This window comes from Archocentrus centrarchus, chromosome 5 (assembly GCF_007364275.1).
Source record: "Archocentrus centrarchus isolate MPI-CPG fArcCen1 chromosome 5, fArcCen1, whole genome shotgun sequence".
Taxonomy (NCBI): domain Eukaryota; kingdom Metazoa; phylum Chordata; class Actinopteri; order Cichliformes; family Cichlidae; genus Archocentrus; species Archocentrus centrarchus.
In genome coordinates, this window is record NC_044350.1 from 378,945 (window position 1) to 396,278 (window position 17,334).

General features: G+C 38.7%; 1 protein-coding gene across 1 annotated transcript in view; it reads left to right on the forward strand.

The window, feature by feature from the left end:
* ldlrad2 (low density lipoprotein receptor class A domain containing 2) overlaps positions 1-13,873 on the forward strand; it is a 67,094-nt gene extending 53,221 nt beyond the window's left edge. The window contains exon 7 of the mRNA XM_030728759.1: positions 13,569-13,873. Within this exon, the coding sequence (XP_030584619.1) occupies positions 13,569-13,873 (305 nt within the window). The remainder of the gene's footprint in view (positions 1-13,568) is intronic.
* Positions 13,874-17,334: the final 3,461 nt, after the last annotated feature.

Consider the following 17,334-nt stretch of genomic DNA (forward strand, 5'->3'; position numbering starts at 1 on the left):
TGGGGAAAGTTTGGACAGAGAAACAATCTAACCCAAAACACTCTGGTCAGTGAGCCTGAGCAATTTTTCAATTATATGTTTTCACCTAAATATAAAGTAAAATATTTCTCTTTTGTCAGTGATCAATTAGCCCTTGTTCAGTGGGTTCATCCTGATATCTCCATACCAAACCGCACAGACAACATCTTTGTTGCTGTTTTCACCACAGCTTACGGGCGCCTAGAGCTGTACAAGTATTTAGATAAGCTACAGGAAAAAGTTCTATATTACGACACAGACAGTTTAATCTATATTAATAGAGATGGGGATTGTCCTCTGCCTTTAGGCAAATATCTAGGGGAGTTAACAAGTGAATTAGATCCTGATGATTTTATTATCGATTTTGTCTCTTCAGGGGCTAAAAGTTATGGTTATAAAACCAAAAATTTTAAAGTTGTTTTAAAAGCTAAAGGAATAACACAGACACATGATTGTTGTGAAAAAGTGAATTTCGAGAGTACAAAATCTCTTGTCGAAGGGTACATTGATAAATCACAGGTGGATTCTGTAATAGAAGTACCACAGCACAATATAGTCCGTGATAAATCTGAGTTTTCACTCAGAAATTCCAAGTTTATTAAAAAATTCAGGGTTGTTTTTGACAAGCGAAGGCTGCTATCAGACGGACAGACACAGCCATTTGGATACTGAGATAAAAGATGTTTAATACTGTGGATTTCGATCATCGGCTTCAAGTGCCTTTTTCATGTCTGGTCTCCGGCCCAAGTGGATCTGGGAAAACTTTTTTTGTAAAATCATTGTTGGATAATGCAATGTATGTATTGAATAAGCCAATTGAAAATATTGTGTGGATATATATACATCTTTTCAACCTTTGTATGATGAACTGCGCAAGAACAATAAAAATATAAAATTTATTGAAGGCTTGCCTGATTCATTTGATGATGAGAATCTGTTTCCACCTGGCCTGAACCATCTAATTGTCCTGGATGATGTCATCTTTCAAGCTTCTAACCATCCAGAAGTCGTACGGGTTTTTACACAATACAGACACCATAAAAATATGAGTGTTGTTTTGCTTACCCAGAATGTGTTTCTACAGGGCAAACACTCCAGAACAATTAGTTTAAACAGTAATTATTTTGTGTTATTTAAAAACCCCCGTGATAAATTACAGATGAATATATTGGCCCAGCAAATTTATCCTGGAAGGAAACACTTTTTCATGGAAAGCTTTGAAGAGGCAACCAAAACCCCTCAGGGATATTTATTAGTTCATTTAACACCAACATGCCCAGATCATCTGAGATTGAGGTCCAGTATACTCCCTCATGAACTACAGTGCGTTTATATACCCAAGAGGAAATAATATGTCGAATCGTGTGAAAAGAAACCTCCCAATGCTGAAAACTTTGGTCAAATGTACACCCTCGCAGCGTAAAGTACTATTAGGTACTTGCTCAGATGATGCTATACATGCATTAGGGGAACTGTGTATTAATCTTCTGAAAGGTAATATACCCGTAACTGCATGTCAAATTAAAAAGCTTAAAGTACACAAGAAAAACATCAGACTTCTAGCTACCAAACGTACAGGAATCAAAAAGAAGAGACTGGTACTGACTCAAAAAGGAGGTTTCATCCTACCTTTACTTAGTACTCTGTTACCTATCGTTTCAAGCTTAGTTACAGGGGCTATTAGGGGGTAAATTATTTTATTGTGAAGATGCAAAAAATGTACTTAATGACACAAGATCAGCTTAAACATCTGCATGATCAAGGATCTTATTCAGGAAGAACAAATATTCTCCAGAAAGTGCAAGATGATCTGGAACGTGAGATGCAAGAGTTACTGCATAAAATTGAACTGTTACCGGATGAAAAAATTAAAAAGTTTAATTTACTTTTGCACCGTTTTCTCAATTTGCAAAAACAATCAAATACTGAAACCAAGAAAATAACTCTGACCCTGCCTGAAGAGCCCAAGAGAGAAGACACGTCTGTGACAAGTCCTCAGATTGAGGACAACACTGTGCTTACAGACGTATTAAGCAATATAAATCCAAGATTTAAGAGAAACACTGAATATATTATGCGTAAACTTGTGGACTCTAAAAGCAAGAGTGGTTGGAATACTCATGGGGAATTAATACATAACAACATACCAGTTCGTGGAAGTCACATGCTTGATTTAATGAAATTTATATCAAACCCAAGGTCCGTTAAGCATTCTCAGAGACCTCTAGGATGGCAGGAGCTTTTGAATGTATTAACAGAATTAAAAATACCTTTAACCACAGTGGGTAACACCCAAGTTAGGATGGAGATTTCACATATGAGACAATCTGATTCTACAACCACTCCTGATCTCAGGACATCACAAATGTCATCTGAAGACCCCCCAAATAAAAGAAAGAGGATTAGGAAGAGGATATTCCAGATGTCACCAAACTGGGTGACTTTCCCATGAGACAGAGATGACTGAACTTTTTTTTTGTGATCAAAGTAATTCAGTAAAGTCTCAATAAAGACTTTACTGAATTACTTATCCTTGGTGGGGTTGAGATTAAAGACAAATAACGTATAGCCATTTGAATAGTCATCTCTCTCTATACTTAAAGAGATGTATTTTAGATTTCGCCCTGTCTCGGTGTACATGGTGTAATACTCTCTAGCGAACCTCCCGTTAGCAAAGTCCGGTTGAAAGGCCTTAGCTGGAATTTGTTTCCCCTCCAAACAAAGAGCTAAGTACTCAAGATCATGATGGTGAAAATTGAATGGAGACAGGTCATATCTCCCTGTGAAAGCTTCATGATCCACTAAACCCAAAACCACATATTTTGGTAAGGTTCCTAGAAATGTCTGTGTAGATTCTCAGTTATCCAGGTCATAGTAGTCTCTGGAGCTTGAAAAAGGCGACTGGACTTCTTTTTGTTTCTTGAAGACGTTTCACCTCTCATCCGAAAGGCTTCTTCAGTTCTCAACCAAATGGTGGAGAGACCCAGGTATTTAAACCCCTGTGGGCGTAGTCCCCTGGAGGTGGTTATGACCCTCTATTGATCATGTGCTTGAACACATGTGCCCAGGTGTGAAGGGGGCGTGGGTCATATTTAATCAGTGGTTTCAGTTGAAACCAATTTAGGACTCCGCTCCATTGTTTCCTGTGGCCTATTGAGGTCACTGGAACAAAGGTGTGAATGGGGGTTGAGACGTCTGGGAAGGGAGCTCAGGACAGCACTGTAAGCGGGGGAAAGTTGGTGACGTAATCCACCTCCTCTGTTCAATGATGGTTGTTCACAGTGGACATAGATGGCTTCTTTCACTCCTCTTTCAAACCATCTGTTTTCCCTGTCCAAAATGTGGACATTGGCATCCTCAAAAAAAGCCTTTCGGATGAGAGGTGAAACGTCTTCAAGAAACAAAAAGAAGTCCAGTCGCCTTTTTCAAGCTCCAGAGGTTCCTAGAAATAAATTCTCCTGGTTACATATCCTTGAGTTTTCAGGAATTTAATAAGTCTTGACATTTATTTGTGATAGTGGATATAAGGCATTTGCCTTTAATAAAGCAGATGAATGCCCAATTCTAACAGCTGGTGAGACTGTCACCTTTTTAACAAACAGAGAGGCTCCTGTCACACTCAGCTTGAAATTGGAGTCTCTTGGTGCCATCAGACAGAATGAGTCACTGGCTCTTGTGAGTTTGATTCTTAGGTCAACAGAATTTAATAGCAACCTCTCACAAAAAAATATGTCCGCATGTAAAGGGCCTATCACTTCAAATTCTCTGGACCTTTCACAGTACCTGGCCCTCTTTACGAACCCCTTATTAGGTCCATTATCAAGTACAGTGGAATCTATTGATCCAGCGGTATCTTTTTCAAACAAGCCAGCACTGAACTGAGTCTTGAGAGTGTGATCAGAGTAATTCAGTAAAGTCTCAATAATTGCTCGGTAAGAATGGGTTGAACTGGCTTGTGAAATTAGCCTATCACCTAGGGTAACATCACATTGACTGAAAATTGTATTGAGAGGATAGTTGATTGTAGCCACACGTGCATCAGCGGCCAAGTCTGTTCCATCAGCATTGAATACTTTCAGCCTTAGGTACAGGAGAGTGTCATTGAGGTCTAAATAATTTGAACTATTACCAGGCACAAAAAATTCCAAAGGTCCCCTATCAGACACAGCTGAAATGGGCCTGACTTCCGTGTAAGTCTTCTCATCTATCGAAAGTTGTGTTAAAGGAGAGGTAAAAAGATCCAGCTCACTGAGTGTACATTCCCCTGATTTCTCATGCAACAGAGCCATTCTAAAATATATCTTTCACATGTTTAGTTGACTTCTTGCTGGTCCGCTTCCTAGTTACAAATGATTTTGTTTTTTGTTTCTTCTGGCATTTTGTTGTTTTTTTATAGCCAGGCAGTCGCTCACCGGGGGGGCGTTTTAGGGGCTGCCTAGATAAAAAAGATATCCCTGAACCATCCTGACTTTCCGTGTCCGGTCTGGTAAAATGATTTGCTGCTTTCGTGATCACATCAGACGCTATGTTCTTAACAGCCATCTTAAGATGAGGTTGGACGACATTGAATCCTCTTCTTAAAAATGGTGTTACAAATCTGAACAATTTAGAAAACATGGACGCAAAACCTTTACCATACATCACAGGTGCTCTGGAAAAACCTGGCAATCCATGACCTGCTTGTGCCTGATAGTATGGTATAAATCTGTTATTATCGGTGATCATTTTGGAGGAAAAAACATTAAAACTTTTTTGCAGGTCTGAAATGGAGTTTTACAATTGTTTTTCTATATGTAAAGTTCACAGGCTCGTTCTGATCCGTTTTAATTTCAATTTGGAGATTTTCCAAATGTTTTTTAGCCAGAGGTAGGTAGAAGAAACAGCTGCTGAAAGGTAATCTGGTTTGTTAAAAACCCACCGTATTCTCCTTGTATTTTAACGGTTCTCAGTAAGGGCGCATAGGAATCACCGACCAGCTGAAGACTGACGACGTCGGAATAACAGTATAGATGGTAATTACCAGCATTTAAACTCTGAAACTCTGAAACTTGAACTGGTGTTATTTTTGAAAACATTCATACTAGAATTTGATGGCAAAGTTACATAGAACCCCTCACTTTGGTGTGCCATCTTTAGTTAGTTTTTTTTTTTTAGTGGAGCCCCCTCTTCGTGCTTTACTTCTTAGGTTCATGTTGATAATGTCCTTTTCCCTAACCCAAGTGTTAAATTTAATCGGCCAGTTTCTCCATTTAACTAACACGATTCTGTCACGGCCCTGTTTACGTTTAGCTAATATGTTCTCCACATGATATAGCATGTCTTTGCACACTTTAACTTTCTGAAGTTCATGTTCATAAAACGATCCTAATATTTCCTCACCATCATAATCTTTAATTTTATAGATTGGTGGTGTAGACGGGATACATTTGCTCACAGAAAAGATCTCACTGGTCCAGCCTTGCTCATATTTTTTATCAAACACCCCTCTCAACTTAGATAACCTTACCAAGTCACCCTCTTTAAGCTTCATCTTTACTTTCTTGGTATACGGAAAAGTTCCGTATAAATTTTGAAATACCTGGGGTGTATTTGCAAAATTTACTTGATTAGGTGTCATTTTAATGGATCCGTGATAAGTATTATTATAGCTGTTCAATAAATCAGGCAATATCTCAATATACCTGAATGTATTTTCAGCTGTAAAATATCTAAACATTCGGGATTTAAGTGTTCTATTGAAACGTTCAACTACAGATGCCTTCAGATTACTAGCTGTAGAAAAATGATTAATAGAATTCTTCTTCATTAATTTCTGGAAACTTTTATTGAAAAACTCACTTCCTTTATCAGTTTGTAACTTTTCAGGCACTCCACTCTGTCTCAAAACCGCAGCAAAGGCAGGCGTGACGTCAGCAGCTGACTTAGACCTCAAGGCAATTGCAAACGCCCTCTTTGAAAAAAACATCGATCACAGTAAGCATGTACTTGTACTGATTATTAAACTTAGATAAGGCCTGCATGTCACAGAGATCAGCTTGGAACTGATTCATAGGGCGGGGGACAAAAACCCTATTTCGGAGAAAGTTAATTCGTGCTGGTTTATGAAGCGTATATGCATCCTGCCCTGATAAGAACTCTTTCACCTTGTTAAGTGTGGTTGTTGATTTCGTTTGTGCAGCTCTATAAAGTTTCTCAACCCCTCCTAAGCTCCCAGGATGAGCTGGGTCATAATATATCTTTTTCAGTGTATCAGTCTCAGCCATCTGTGATCCTTAATGTGTTTTACATATATGAAAACATTTTAAATGTGATAGTGTAATGTATTTAATGAACAAACACACAAAATAGTTAAAAGATTTCATAACTTTTATTTTCAAGCAAACTTCACACAATAAAACTTTTTTTCAAACAAAAATAAAACCTTATTCAAACCATAAAACATTTTTCTTAAATTTTTCTAAACTTCACACAATAAAACATTTTTCTAAACTTTATAGAATAAAACATTTTTTCAAACAAAAATAAAACCTTATTCAAACCATAAAACATTTTTCTAAACCTCATACAATAAAACATTTTTTTTTCAAACAAAAATAAAACATTTTTCTAAAACTTCAAACCATAAACATTATTCAAGTAAAGTCAAAACATTTATTATTTTTAAGTAGACGGCATGAGTGATAAGTCAGGTTCAACCCACAAAAGATAATTTTCATTGAAGATTCGATCTACAAATGTTCGTTTCACATCAACAATGGTATCTTCAAATTCTGAAAGAGCCTGGAAAATGTCTTTGGCTTCCCGAAGCTCATACAAATACGCTTCGGCAGCCCCCATGAGGCGAACACGGTCAGGTGTAAACCCTTCCAAACGGAGGATTTTCAATAGAGTGTCAATGATATGACCGTTCCAAAATCGTTTTGTTAAGTCATCAAAATACCTGAAAAAATAATGTCGTTCAGGAGGATAAAGACAGGAGTGTCTCCTCTGAGAAGGGTGAAACACCTTGCACCCCTCGCATATCTCATGCATGTGCTTTTGTATGACCAGATTCAGAACAGTCTTTAATGTGAGTTTCAGTAAGTCGAGAACCGGCGCTGGTAACCGCCCAGCGGTCTCTGTGACCTGCAAATCACCCGAGATAGCCTCGTCTCCAAGGCTTTGCCAAATATGATCATCCGACCGATCGTTCCAGCCGGGCGGAGACCAATCCACGGCTAATTCAGATTCAGTTTCAGGGTCTGCAGGCCGCAGGATGGTTGAGGCGCTCGGAGACTGGTTCTGTGTGTTGTGAGGACTATCCATGGTTGTGTTTTACAAAAAAAAGAGTCAGCGAGGGTGCTTTTAAAGGGTGAGAGGGGAAAAGAGGGAGGGGATTTCGAAGCTGGTAGGAGGGGCTCTGTTTTACAGATTTATAGTTTTTTCTTAATAAAAACAGCATTTTGTTCTCTTTGTGAAATATTAAATAGTTCATCAATTTTTGAGGTTTTCAAGTCCATAATCTTCATCCACTCTAACAAAGGGATACGCAGTACATTGTGAACCATGTCTGACTGAGAACTGTAAATGTCTAATAAAAACAGATCATCATTTTGTTCTGTAATCTGTCTACTAGCCTTAAAACACCATCTACCGAATGCTGATTTTCTGGTCTCCCAGAAGCTAAAGGTCACAGTATCGGTGAGAGATGGCCGTGTGCTCTGATGTTCTTCTCTTTCATCGATCACCAAAGGACGGTCGTCATCATCGTCGTTTTCTTGTTTAATCTCGCAGAAATCTGTCTGGGTGGCCTGGTCTTTTGCAGGTGGCTCTGGTTTTTCACGTCGGCTGTGAGTCTCCTTACAGTGAAAGATGGCCATGGTGCGACGAATCTCAGGGTTTACAATTAAACTTAAAACAGCCCAGTCGGATGCGGTGACCATGGCCGTGCCTGGTCCATAGGTTTCTCCAGCCTTAAGTTGATAAATCAAGAGCTCATTGGTCAGGCTTTTAAAACTGAAGCCCCACGTCTCCCCGTTTGGTAGGCTCCAATGATCGTCGAATTTTTCATCCGCTGGAAATTTAACTCGGCAAACATACATGCTTCGTTTTGCAGGCGGTTCACCATAAGCTCGGTACTTTGAAACAGGCGTTTGACTGATAATGTTCAGTTTGCGCACTGTTGATGCCATGGTTACAGATGATGTTGCTTAGAGGTGCTGAAAAAATTTCAGATTTTCAAAGAGGTATTTCCATGCAAAAGGCTGCTCATTTATACTTATTACCGAGTTATGTAAGACCTTTTTTAGGGGGGTGGTAGTAAACGGGGGTGGGGGGTACTTATCTTACAAAAACAGATGTGTACAGCAAGCTAAAGAGGTTCGGTGACCGTTATTTTTCTGTATCTTACCTAAAGCAAACAGAGGTGTTACCGTGAAAAGAGAGGCCCTGAATAGGGGGCATAGGTGTGGCCCCCACTGAAGTCTAAATTATTGGTTTTCGCTTTTTGAATACTGTAATACACTGTAATACAGAGAGGTGGATAAGATCTCAAAGAGGCTCAACATAGGGGGGAGGAGGGAGGAGGGAGGGGAGGTTGTTAGCACCTATATTCTGTTGCAGGTCAGTGGAACTAGAAAAACAGAAACTTTTTTAAAAAACAGATAATTTCACTAATTTACTTTTATTTTACTTTTTAAAAATGTAATTTTTAGTTTACTTTTTAAATTTTATTTTTTAATTTACAATTTCATTTGCTTTCATTTTTTTTAGTTTTTCATTTACTTTTATTTTTTCAATTGTATTTTTTACATTTTATTTTTTTATTTTCAATTTTATTTTTTAATTTTCAATTTTATTTTTTAATTTTGTTTTTTAATTTACAATGTTATTTGCTTTCATTTTTTAGTTTTTCATTTACTTTTATTTTTTTTGCTTATATTTTTCATTTTGCTTTTCTTTTTTTATTTATTTTATTTGCTTTTATTTTTTTCTTATTTTTTAATTTACAATTTCATTTTTTAATTTTTCTTTTTTTAGAGGAATTAAACACAAAACCCTGACTGAGGTTAATCTGATGTTTAGCAGAGGAGGAGGAGGAGCAGAAGGAGGAGGTAGGAGAAGAGAGAGGCGGGGGGAGAGAGGAAGGGAGGAGGGGTGAAAGTTCAGGCTTACTGACCTTTCTGTCTGACCTATTTCTGATCACATTCACGGTGGCTCTCAGAGGTCTCACTAACGGTGTCCTGGTGCTGTCTTCTTTGTGAAAATCCGGTAAAATGAATCTTAATTTCATTAATTTTTTTAGACGGAATTAAACATATACAAATAAAATTAAGTAAAGATTTCCAATGTGGTCCACAGCAAAATGTTTCAGTCATAGTTGAATGAAAAATGAAAAGAAAAAAAACAAACTATACATGCTGTAATGTCTCACACAAATGAAATGATGAGTCCTGTGGCTTTTTATTTATTTATGTTTACAAAATAAAAATAAAATCTTCAATTAAAATAAATGTATATATATATATATATATATATATATATATATATATATTAGGGGTGGGACTCGATTAAAAAAATTAATCGAATTAATTACAAGCTTTGTAATTAATTAATCGAAATTAATCGCATTTTAATCGCATTTCAATATTTGACATGAGAAATATTAATTTAAGTTTAGTTGATGAATAAATCAATATACATAAGCTTAAACTTTTAAATTTTGTTTATTTTCCCACCAGTCTACTACACAGACCAATGAAGGGTGGAAGTGCTCCTGTGATAAGCAAACACCTGAAATTAAAGTTAAGCATCATAACTGGATAGTTTTATTCAACATTAATGTCTCACTTGTTATAGTTGGAAATTAATCATTAGCTCAGCTGTATTCCTTGATGTTGAAATGTGTTAATCTTGTTTTAACAGCTTATTTTGAATTAAAGACTTAAAATTAAACCACAAAAAGGAGAGAAAGTTCGTTCTCCGTTTAACAGCTGCTTTTACACAGCTGTGCTTCGCACTCACGGTTGCTAGGCGACATGAGCTACGCAGAGGTGACGGCAGCTGATATGAAGGCTAGCCGCTCACGTCCTCCCTTTGTGGTGTTCGTGGGCTGCGAAAGACGTGGGCCGGGTCCTTCGCAGGATGCGGCCCCTAATTTGGACATTGTGCGTCGATATAATCTGTATGCCGGGAACTCGTGCACTGAGAAACGTTCCACGGCGCAAAGTGCGATTAAAATGCGTTAAAAATTTTAACGCGTTAATTTCCCCGTAATTAATTAATCGAAATTAACGCGTTAAAGTCCCACCCCTTTATATATATGTGTATATATAATATGTGTATATATATATATACACATATATATATATGTGTATATATATATATATATATATATATGTGTATATATATATACACATATACACATATACACATTTCCACTGTCATTTTTACGTACTTTTTTTACAGTGTAGTGTTGCACACAAGAGGAAAGGTTGGAGAGATGCAAAGAGCAGGTTGGGAGTTCATTCAGCAGAGCAGTCAGAGCAATAGATCGAGAATTAGATGATGATCATTTCTCTTTCCCTTGCTGTATGTCACTCCGGCGGGGAAATTATTCCACACTAGCTGAACATTTTAAGAAAGTGGAGGCTAATTCTAGCTTGCTTTCTGAGCATTTCATGGTATTAAATTGTCTTCTACATAAACAGTCTGATGAGGGTAAACAGCTTGTTCTCCCTGAAAATTCAAGGGCTGAGGTGGTGAAGGTGGGGCATACTATTCCATGGGCAGGTCATTTGGATTTCATGAAAACTTTTCACGGATTAACTAAAAGGTTTTACTGGCCAGGATTGCATACTCAAGTTAAAGATTACTGTAAATCATGCCTAGATTGTCTACTTAAGTTTGGAAAGTATACAACACTTATCCTTCTCAATCCTCTCTCTATTATTTTGACACTTTGAACATATTGGTGTGGATATAGTTGGACCAGTTGACTGCAGTCAGTCAGGAAACAAGTTTATTTTGGTTATATGTGACTATGCAACTAGGTATCCTGAAGCCTACCCATGTTGAGGAAGTTTGTCTGAGATACAGAGATGGCCTGGGATTGGTGGTTGCCATTTCTGCTTTTTGCTTTTATCTTATCGTGAGGTGCCCCAGGACTCAATAGGATTTTCACCATTCAAGTTCATATATGGTCATTGGGTCCATGGCCCTCTGGATATACTTTAGGAGATGTGGGGGGACTCTGATACACCTAAACTATCAATAGCATCTCTTATGGGGTGAAGATGTGGGACCAGCTGATGAAAACCACTGCCATGGCTTGTGAGAACCTGTAAAAGTCGCAAGCCAAACAAAAAGAATGGTATGAGCGTTCAACGAGAAAGTGGAGCTTGGATCCTGGTGAGCAGGTCTTGTTACTTTTGCCCATGTCTGAAAACAATCTGTTGGCTAAGTGGCATGGTCCATACCTGGTGAAGAGGAAGGTGGGGGAGATGACATGACAGACTGTCATGCCACAAAGTAAGCAACAACTTCAGACCTTCCATATCAACATGTTGAATAAGTGGCATCCCCGTTCTACTCCAGAACTGCCTGCACACTATTTTTTGAATGGCGTAGAGAATTCCTGCCTCCAAGTGCCTCCTCAGCCCAACCGGTCGCAGCAGATGACTGCCCCTCCCTGAGCCTGGTTCTGCTGGAGGTTTCTTCCTGTTAAAAGGGAGTTTTTCCTTTCCACTGTCGCCAAGTGCTTGCTCATAGGGGGTCGTTTTGACTGTTGGGTTTTCTCTGTATTATTGTAGGGTCTTTACCCACAATACAAAGCGCCTTGAGGGGACAGTTTGTTGTGATTTGGCGCTATATAAATAAAATTGAATTGAATTGAATTGAATTGAAGTGTGCTTCCTCAACTGTAGCTGTAGCCCTACTGCAGTGCCACAGTATCCTTGGGCAAGATATTGAACCCCAAGTTGCTCCTGATGTATAGTGCAACTTTTAAGCTGACAGTTACAAATTTGAGCTTTATAATGGACAGTGACTTTAAACTGGATAGTCAAATTGGTGTAGTAGTAAAGTCTAGTTTCTTTCACTTAAGGCAATTGATGAAGGTAAAGACTATCCATTCTAGGAAGCATCAAGAGACAGTGATACATGCCTTTATTACATCTCAGCTGGTTTACTGTAACACACTCTGTATTTGAGTTAGCCAGTCTTCTCTTTCGTGTCTCCAGTTACTTCAAAATCCAGCTGCACATATTTTGACTGAAATATGTAAAAAACAGGATATTACATCTGTCCTGGCTTCACTCCACAGGCTGCCTGTGCACTTAAGAATCCATTTTAAGGTTCTTGTATTTGTTTTTAAACCCTAAATGGTCTTGCTCCACCTTACATTTCTGTCCGAGATCTTAGGTCATCTAACCAGATACTCTTACATATACAGAAATCTAAGTGGAAGCTCAGAGGGAACAACATTTTCCATTACTGCCCCTAGGTTATGGAAAAAAATGGCCTTTGCATGTTAGACAGTCACCTACATTATCCATTTCTGAAACTCATCTTTAAATAAATATAATACATTGAATCAAGTAAGATCAATGTCTCATGCTAGGTTGAAAGCCAAAGAATATTACTTTTAGGCACAGAACTGGAGAAAGCACAGTCCCCTGCCATGTCCTTGCAGCAGGTAGAGATTTTGATGTACATATGCCTAGTGGTCATGTACAAGGCGAGACCACCTCGTTTCCGCTTCCCACAGGTCTTTGTGTCTCTGTCTGCTCTGACTGTGCTGAAGTTGGGTAGTGCCACACATTAGCATCTGGGATGGTAGTCATGAGCCACATTTCACATAAGTACAACACAGGTAGGTAGTGAGTTCACATTTCCCTTGATCACAGAAGGTACAAAAGGCTTACATCTCCACTTATTTGCCATAGCTCAGCACCAGCCCTGCAGACACAATACAACCTCGGGGTGGTTGTAGCTCAGTAGGTAGAGCGGGTCACCTACTGATCGGAAGGTCAGCGGTTCGATTCCTGGCTACTCCAGGCTACATGCCAATGTATCCTTGGGCAAGATACTTAACCCCAAGTTGCTCTCCGACCATCTTGTCGGAGTATGAAAGTGTGTGAATGCTAGTTAATTAAAGCACTTAGCTTAGTATAAACATGGAAGTGCTTGTATGAATGTGAGTGCATGGGTAAATGTAAGCGCTTTGAGTGCTCTGACTGAGTAGAAAAGCGCTATGTAAGAGCTAGTCCATTTAACCTTGTCAGGTAGATGGGGAACTACACAGGACTTTTCACTACTAGTTTATTCAGAATAAACAAGGAATCAATGTGTAAAGATCCCTATCCGTGTAAAGTGATAGTGATCATAAAGAAAGAGCAAAGCACACATGAAACTGCTAGAGAGGCTGCCACTCACTATTGTGCCATGACCTCAGGAGAGTGCCATCAGACCTCATGATGACTCCAATTGATACCACTGACTGATTAAAAAGTGTTTCTTTTTTTTTCTTCGAGCAGTGTATAAACAACTGTATTTTGTCTGTTTACCTGTAGACTCTCCTGCTTCCTTGTCCCTGCTGGCTCTCTATATCATCCTGGGTGTGGTGGTAGGTGGCATAGTGCTCTGCTGGTGCTGCTGGTCACCTGGCTGGTTCCTGTGGCGAGTTAGCTTTTGTCGCTTCTTACCCTGCTGCAACTCAGCCTGTGCTTCATGCCAGTTCTTTTCTCACAGCTGCATCCACAACAAGGAGCATCGACTGGCAAAAGTCACTCCACACACACCTGCCAGTGGGACGCCAACGGGCACTGCAGTGGCCACCAAAACCTCTGCTGAAACTGTTACCACAGAAGCTGTATAAAGCAGCCAGACTGTCCGGGTGGTCATGCTTGGCACGCAGAGATGTGGGTCCTTTACACTGATGCTGAACTGTGATCGGAAATATGATCACTGTAGGCATGAACATGAATCTTAATGTTGAAGGTTTGGGTGTTGAGGAGCAGTGTGGACGGATGTGGGCCAGTGTGAGATGAGCTGAGCTGATGGAGTCTGTCATGTGGTAACTGTGGCTCACGCTTTAAATGTAATCATGCAGGTGGTGACAATGTTACTATTAGAAGTTACAACAGGGTAGAGTGTGTATCTACTAAGTAAGAGTGTATCTCTAAAGATTCTTATTCTTATGAAACATTTTTAAGTTGCAAAGTTATTTAGAAATACTGATTCTGAAGTTTAAGAACTTGGCCGGTTTTCAGAACAGCAATTGAAGAGTATTAAATTATGGTTGTGATCAGTTTTTAGTCATATACTTGTCAATAAACATGCTGTTTTTACTCTGTCTGAAGTCATGCAGTAAAAATCTTGCCTCCTCACAGCTTTGACCAAAAGTAGGCTGAGGCCACAACAGTTGTTCTCCCTTGGAGAAATTCCTTGAAACTCTCTCTACATTGGTTGAGGCTTAACCGACAGCACATCTATTATCTAGGAAGTAGCATCTTGTAGATAGAACTTTGTGGTAATTATGTTCAAACTTTTAAAATCTGTTTTGTGTGCATGCATACAAACATGCAAATTACAACAATTTGTGTTAATCTTAGTCAAACAATTAGTCTCATGGCAAAAAGTGAAACAGTCAAGAAGCAATCTATTTGTTTGTCCAGTTTTTTGTTGAATTCTTTCAGTAGGATGGCTTTTATGGAACTCTGAAATAAATCCATCTGTACAAACAGGGTTGTCTAGATGAGTGTTTAATTTACCTTTGCCAAGGGGTCAAACAGCAGTACAGAATGCATATTATTTGACAAAGAATAAGCATAGAATTATTTATAGGTATAACTTACCTGCCATGGTCACAGAATATAACTAGAACACTCCATGCAAAGGATAAATTGTGCAGATGAGTATCTTGTAATAGAGGATTATATAAAGACAAGACATGATAATATATGTTAAGCTAAAACTTTAATGATCCCACAATGGGGAAATTTGCACATTACAGCAGCTCAAGTGTGTGTGTGTGTGTGTGTGTGTGTGTGTGTGTGGGGGGGGGGGGGGGGGGGGACTTTGGCTCAGGAGGTAGAGCGTATCTCCTATCAGTCGGAAGGTTGGCGGCTCGATTCCTGGCTGCACCAGGCTGCATGCCAAAGTATCCTTGGGCAAGATACTGAACCCCAAGTTGCTCTCCGACACAAGCATTGGAGTATGAATGTGTGTGTGAATGTTAGAAAGTAAAAGGACTTAGCTTAAATTCATATGGAAGTGCTTGTATGAATGGGGTGTGAATGGGTGAATGCAATCATGTTGTATAAAGTGCTTTGAGTGCTCAATTACTGTAGATTAGAAAAGTGCTATGTTACAACTAGTCCAAGTACAGAGTACCAAGTACAGAGAAGAAGAAGGATGAAATAAATAAAATAGAAAAACACTATATACATAAAATACACATATTCATATACACACATATACATCAAAAAACTATATACAGATATCACAAACACTATATACATAAAATACACATATTCATATACACACATATACATCAAAAAACTATATACAGATATCACAAACACTATATACATTTGGTTCAGGCTCACACAGGCCATCCCAGCAGTCTGGCTGTGCTCCCCTCCCCACAGATCAAAGACTCTAAGCTAAACATAACAATTTTATAATACAATCACTATCTACAAGCACTATCAATTCACAAAACAGATGGAGAGAGCCATGGTTTAGACTTGGCCTTCACAGATTGGTTCATCCAGTGGTTGGTTCTGGCATTATGGCACAAGCTTCTCCAATCATCAACAAGAGCTCTGTAAAAGAAACACCTTGCTTTCCTGTCCTCACATGTTACTAACCATGACATGGCAATTTTATTCTACTTAGCAACAGGGAGCGATGACCTACACACACCCTATCCTCCTCAGACACAGATGTACATGTTTTAGCAAAACCTTTAAGAGTAAGATAAACATATTCTTCTCCAAGACCGGCAAGGCCATAAATAAGATAAGGGTCAATATTAGTATAAAGTACCTTTTGGTGTCCCCATCAGAATCAATAAATTATTGTAAACATGTTTCAAAATAATGAAAATTTTAGGTATTATTATAAATGTGGATACACTGACACACACATCAGTACAACAACAAGTTTCTTAAAATGAATTTCACAAATTTTATACCATTTTCTTTGGTTAGATGTATCTGTTTTTGCTATGTCCCACACGCTGGTCTGCTCCTTTCAAGCAGTGTAATAAGGCAGTAAATGGCACAAAATGAAAATACTTTTTACATGTTCTTATTACTCTTACCAGATTCTTGGGTAAAACAAACCATTTTGATTTTTTTGTCTCAATTTTTATGATTTTATTTAATATTTTGTGCACGTCCCTAAAATTACTGTCCACCCTGTCATCATGGAGCAATTGCCCCTTTAAGAGACCAACTAATGAAATCAGTAACATCAACACCCTGAATCTGTCTTTCTTCAGTGGAGGTTGAAACAACTGCGGCAGCTACAGTGAGCAGCTACAGTTATATTTCCTAATTTTTATGTAATTATGTTGGTCGTTAGGTGTGTTAAACCTTAACATGTCCACCCTGTCAGAGGAAAAGCTGATTAATAGAAAAAGTTTTCAGAAAGTTTAAATATATTTTGAAAACAGCATGTGGTCTCCTTCAATAACCAATAACTTTGGTAGCTGATGGTCCACCATGTGCTTCTTAGATACTAAATTACTCCAAAAATGTCCACCCTGTCATTGTCCACCCTGTCGCCAAACTCCACATGACATTGTGGACTTTGTATTGTGTAGTTGGGATTTTCTTTTCTTTTTTTTTTTTTTACATGTTTTGATGAGAATGTGATAATTTAAGAGTCCTTCGAACTTTTTTTTCTCAAATTAGGCTCATACTGCTAAAAAGGGTCAATCATTGGTGAGTTTTGTATTGTCTTTTTAAAGCAATGAGTCCAGGTGGAGCAGACAGCACGGCAATATTGGGAACACCCAGACAGAGGAAGAGATGGCATAAAGACAGAAATGCTGGAAAGAAAAAGGGTATCTCTGAGCCCAGTGAGACAGAGAAGGGGGCAAAATGGGAAAAAAAAAAAGAGAGAGAGAGCGAGACGAGTATCCTGCTGCCTTAACTTGCTGTGGGAGAAATGCATCAGTACAATTGAGATGTTTTTTTTTTTTTAAGTAACATCTTTGTTGCTACAAGATTCCATCCATCCATCCATTCTCTTCTGCATATCCTGTTCAGGGTCGTGGGGGGGCTGGAGCCTATCCCAGCTGTCATAGGGCGAGAGGCAGGGTACACG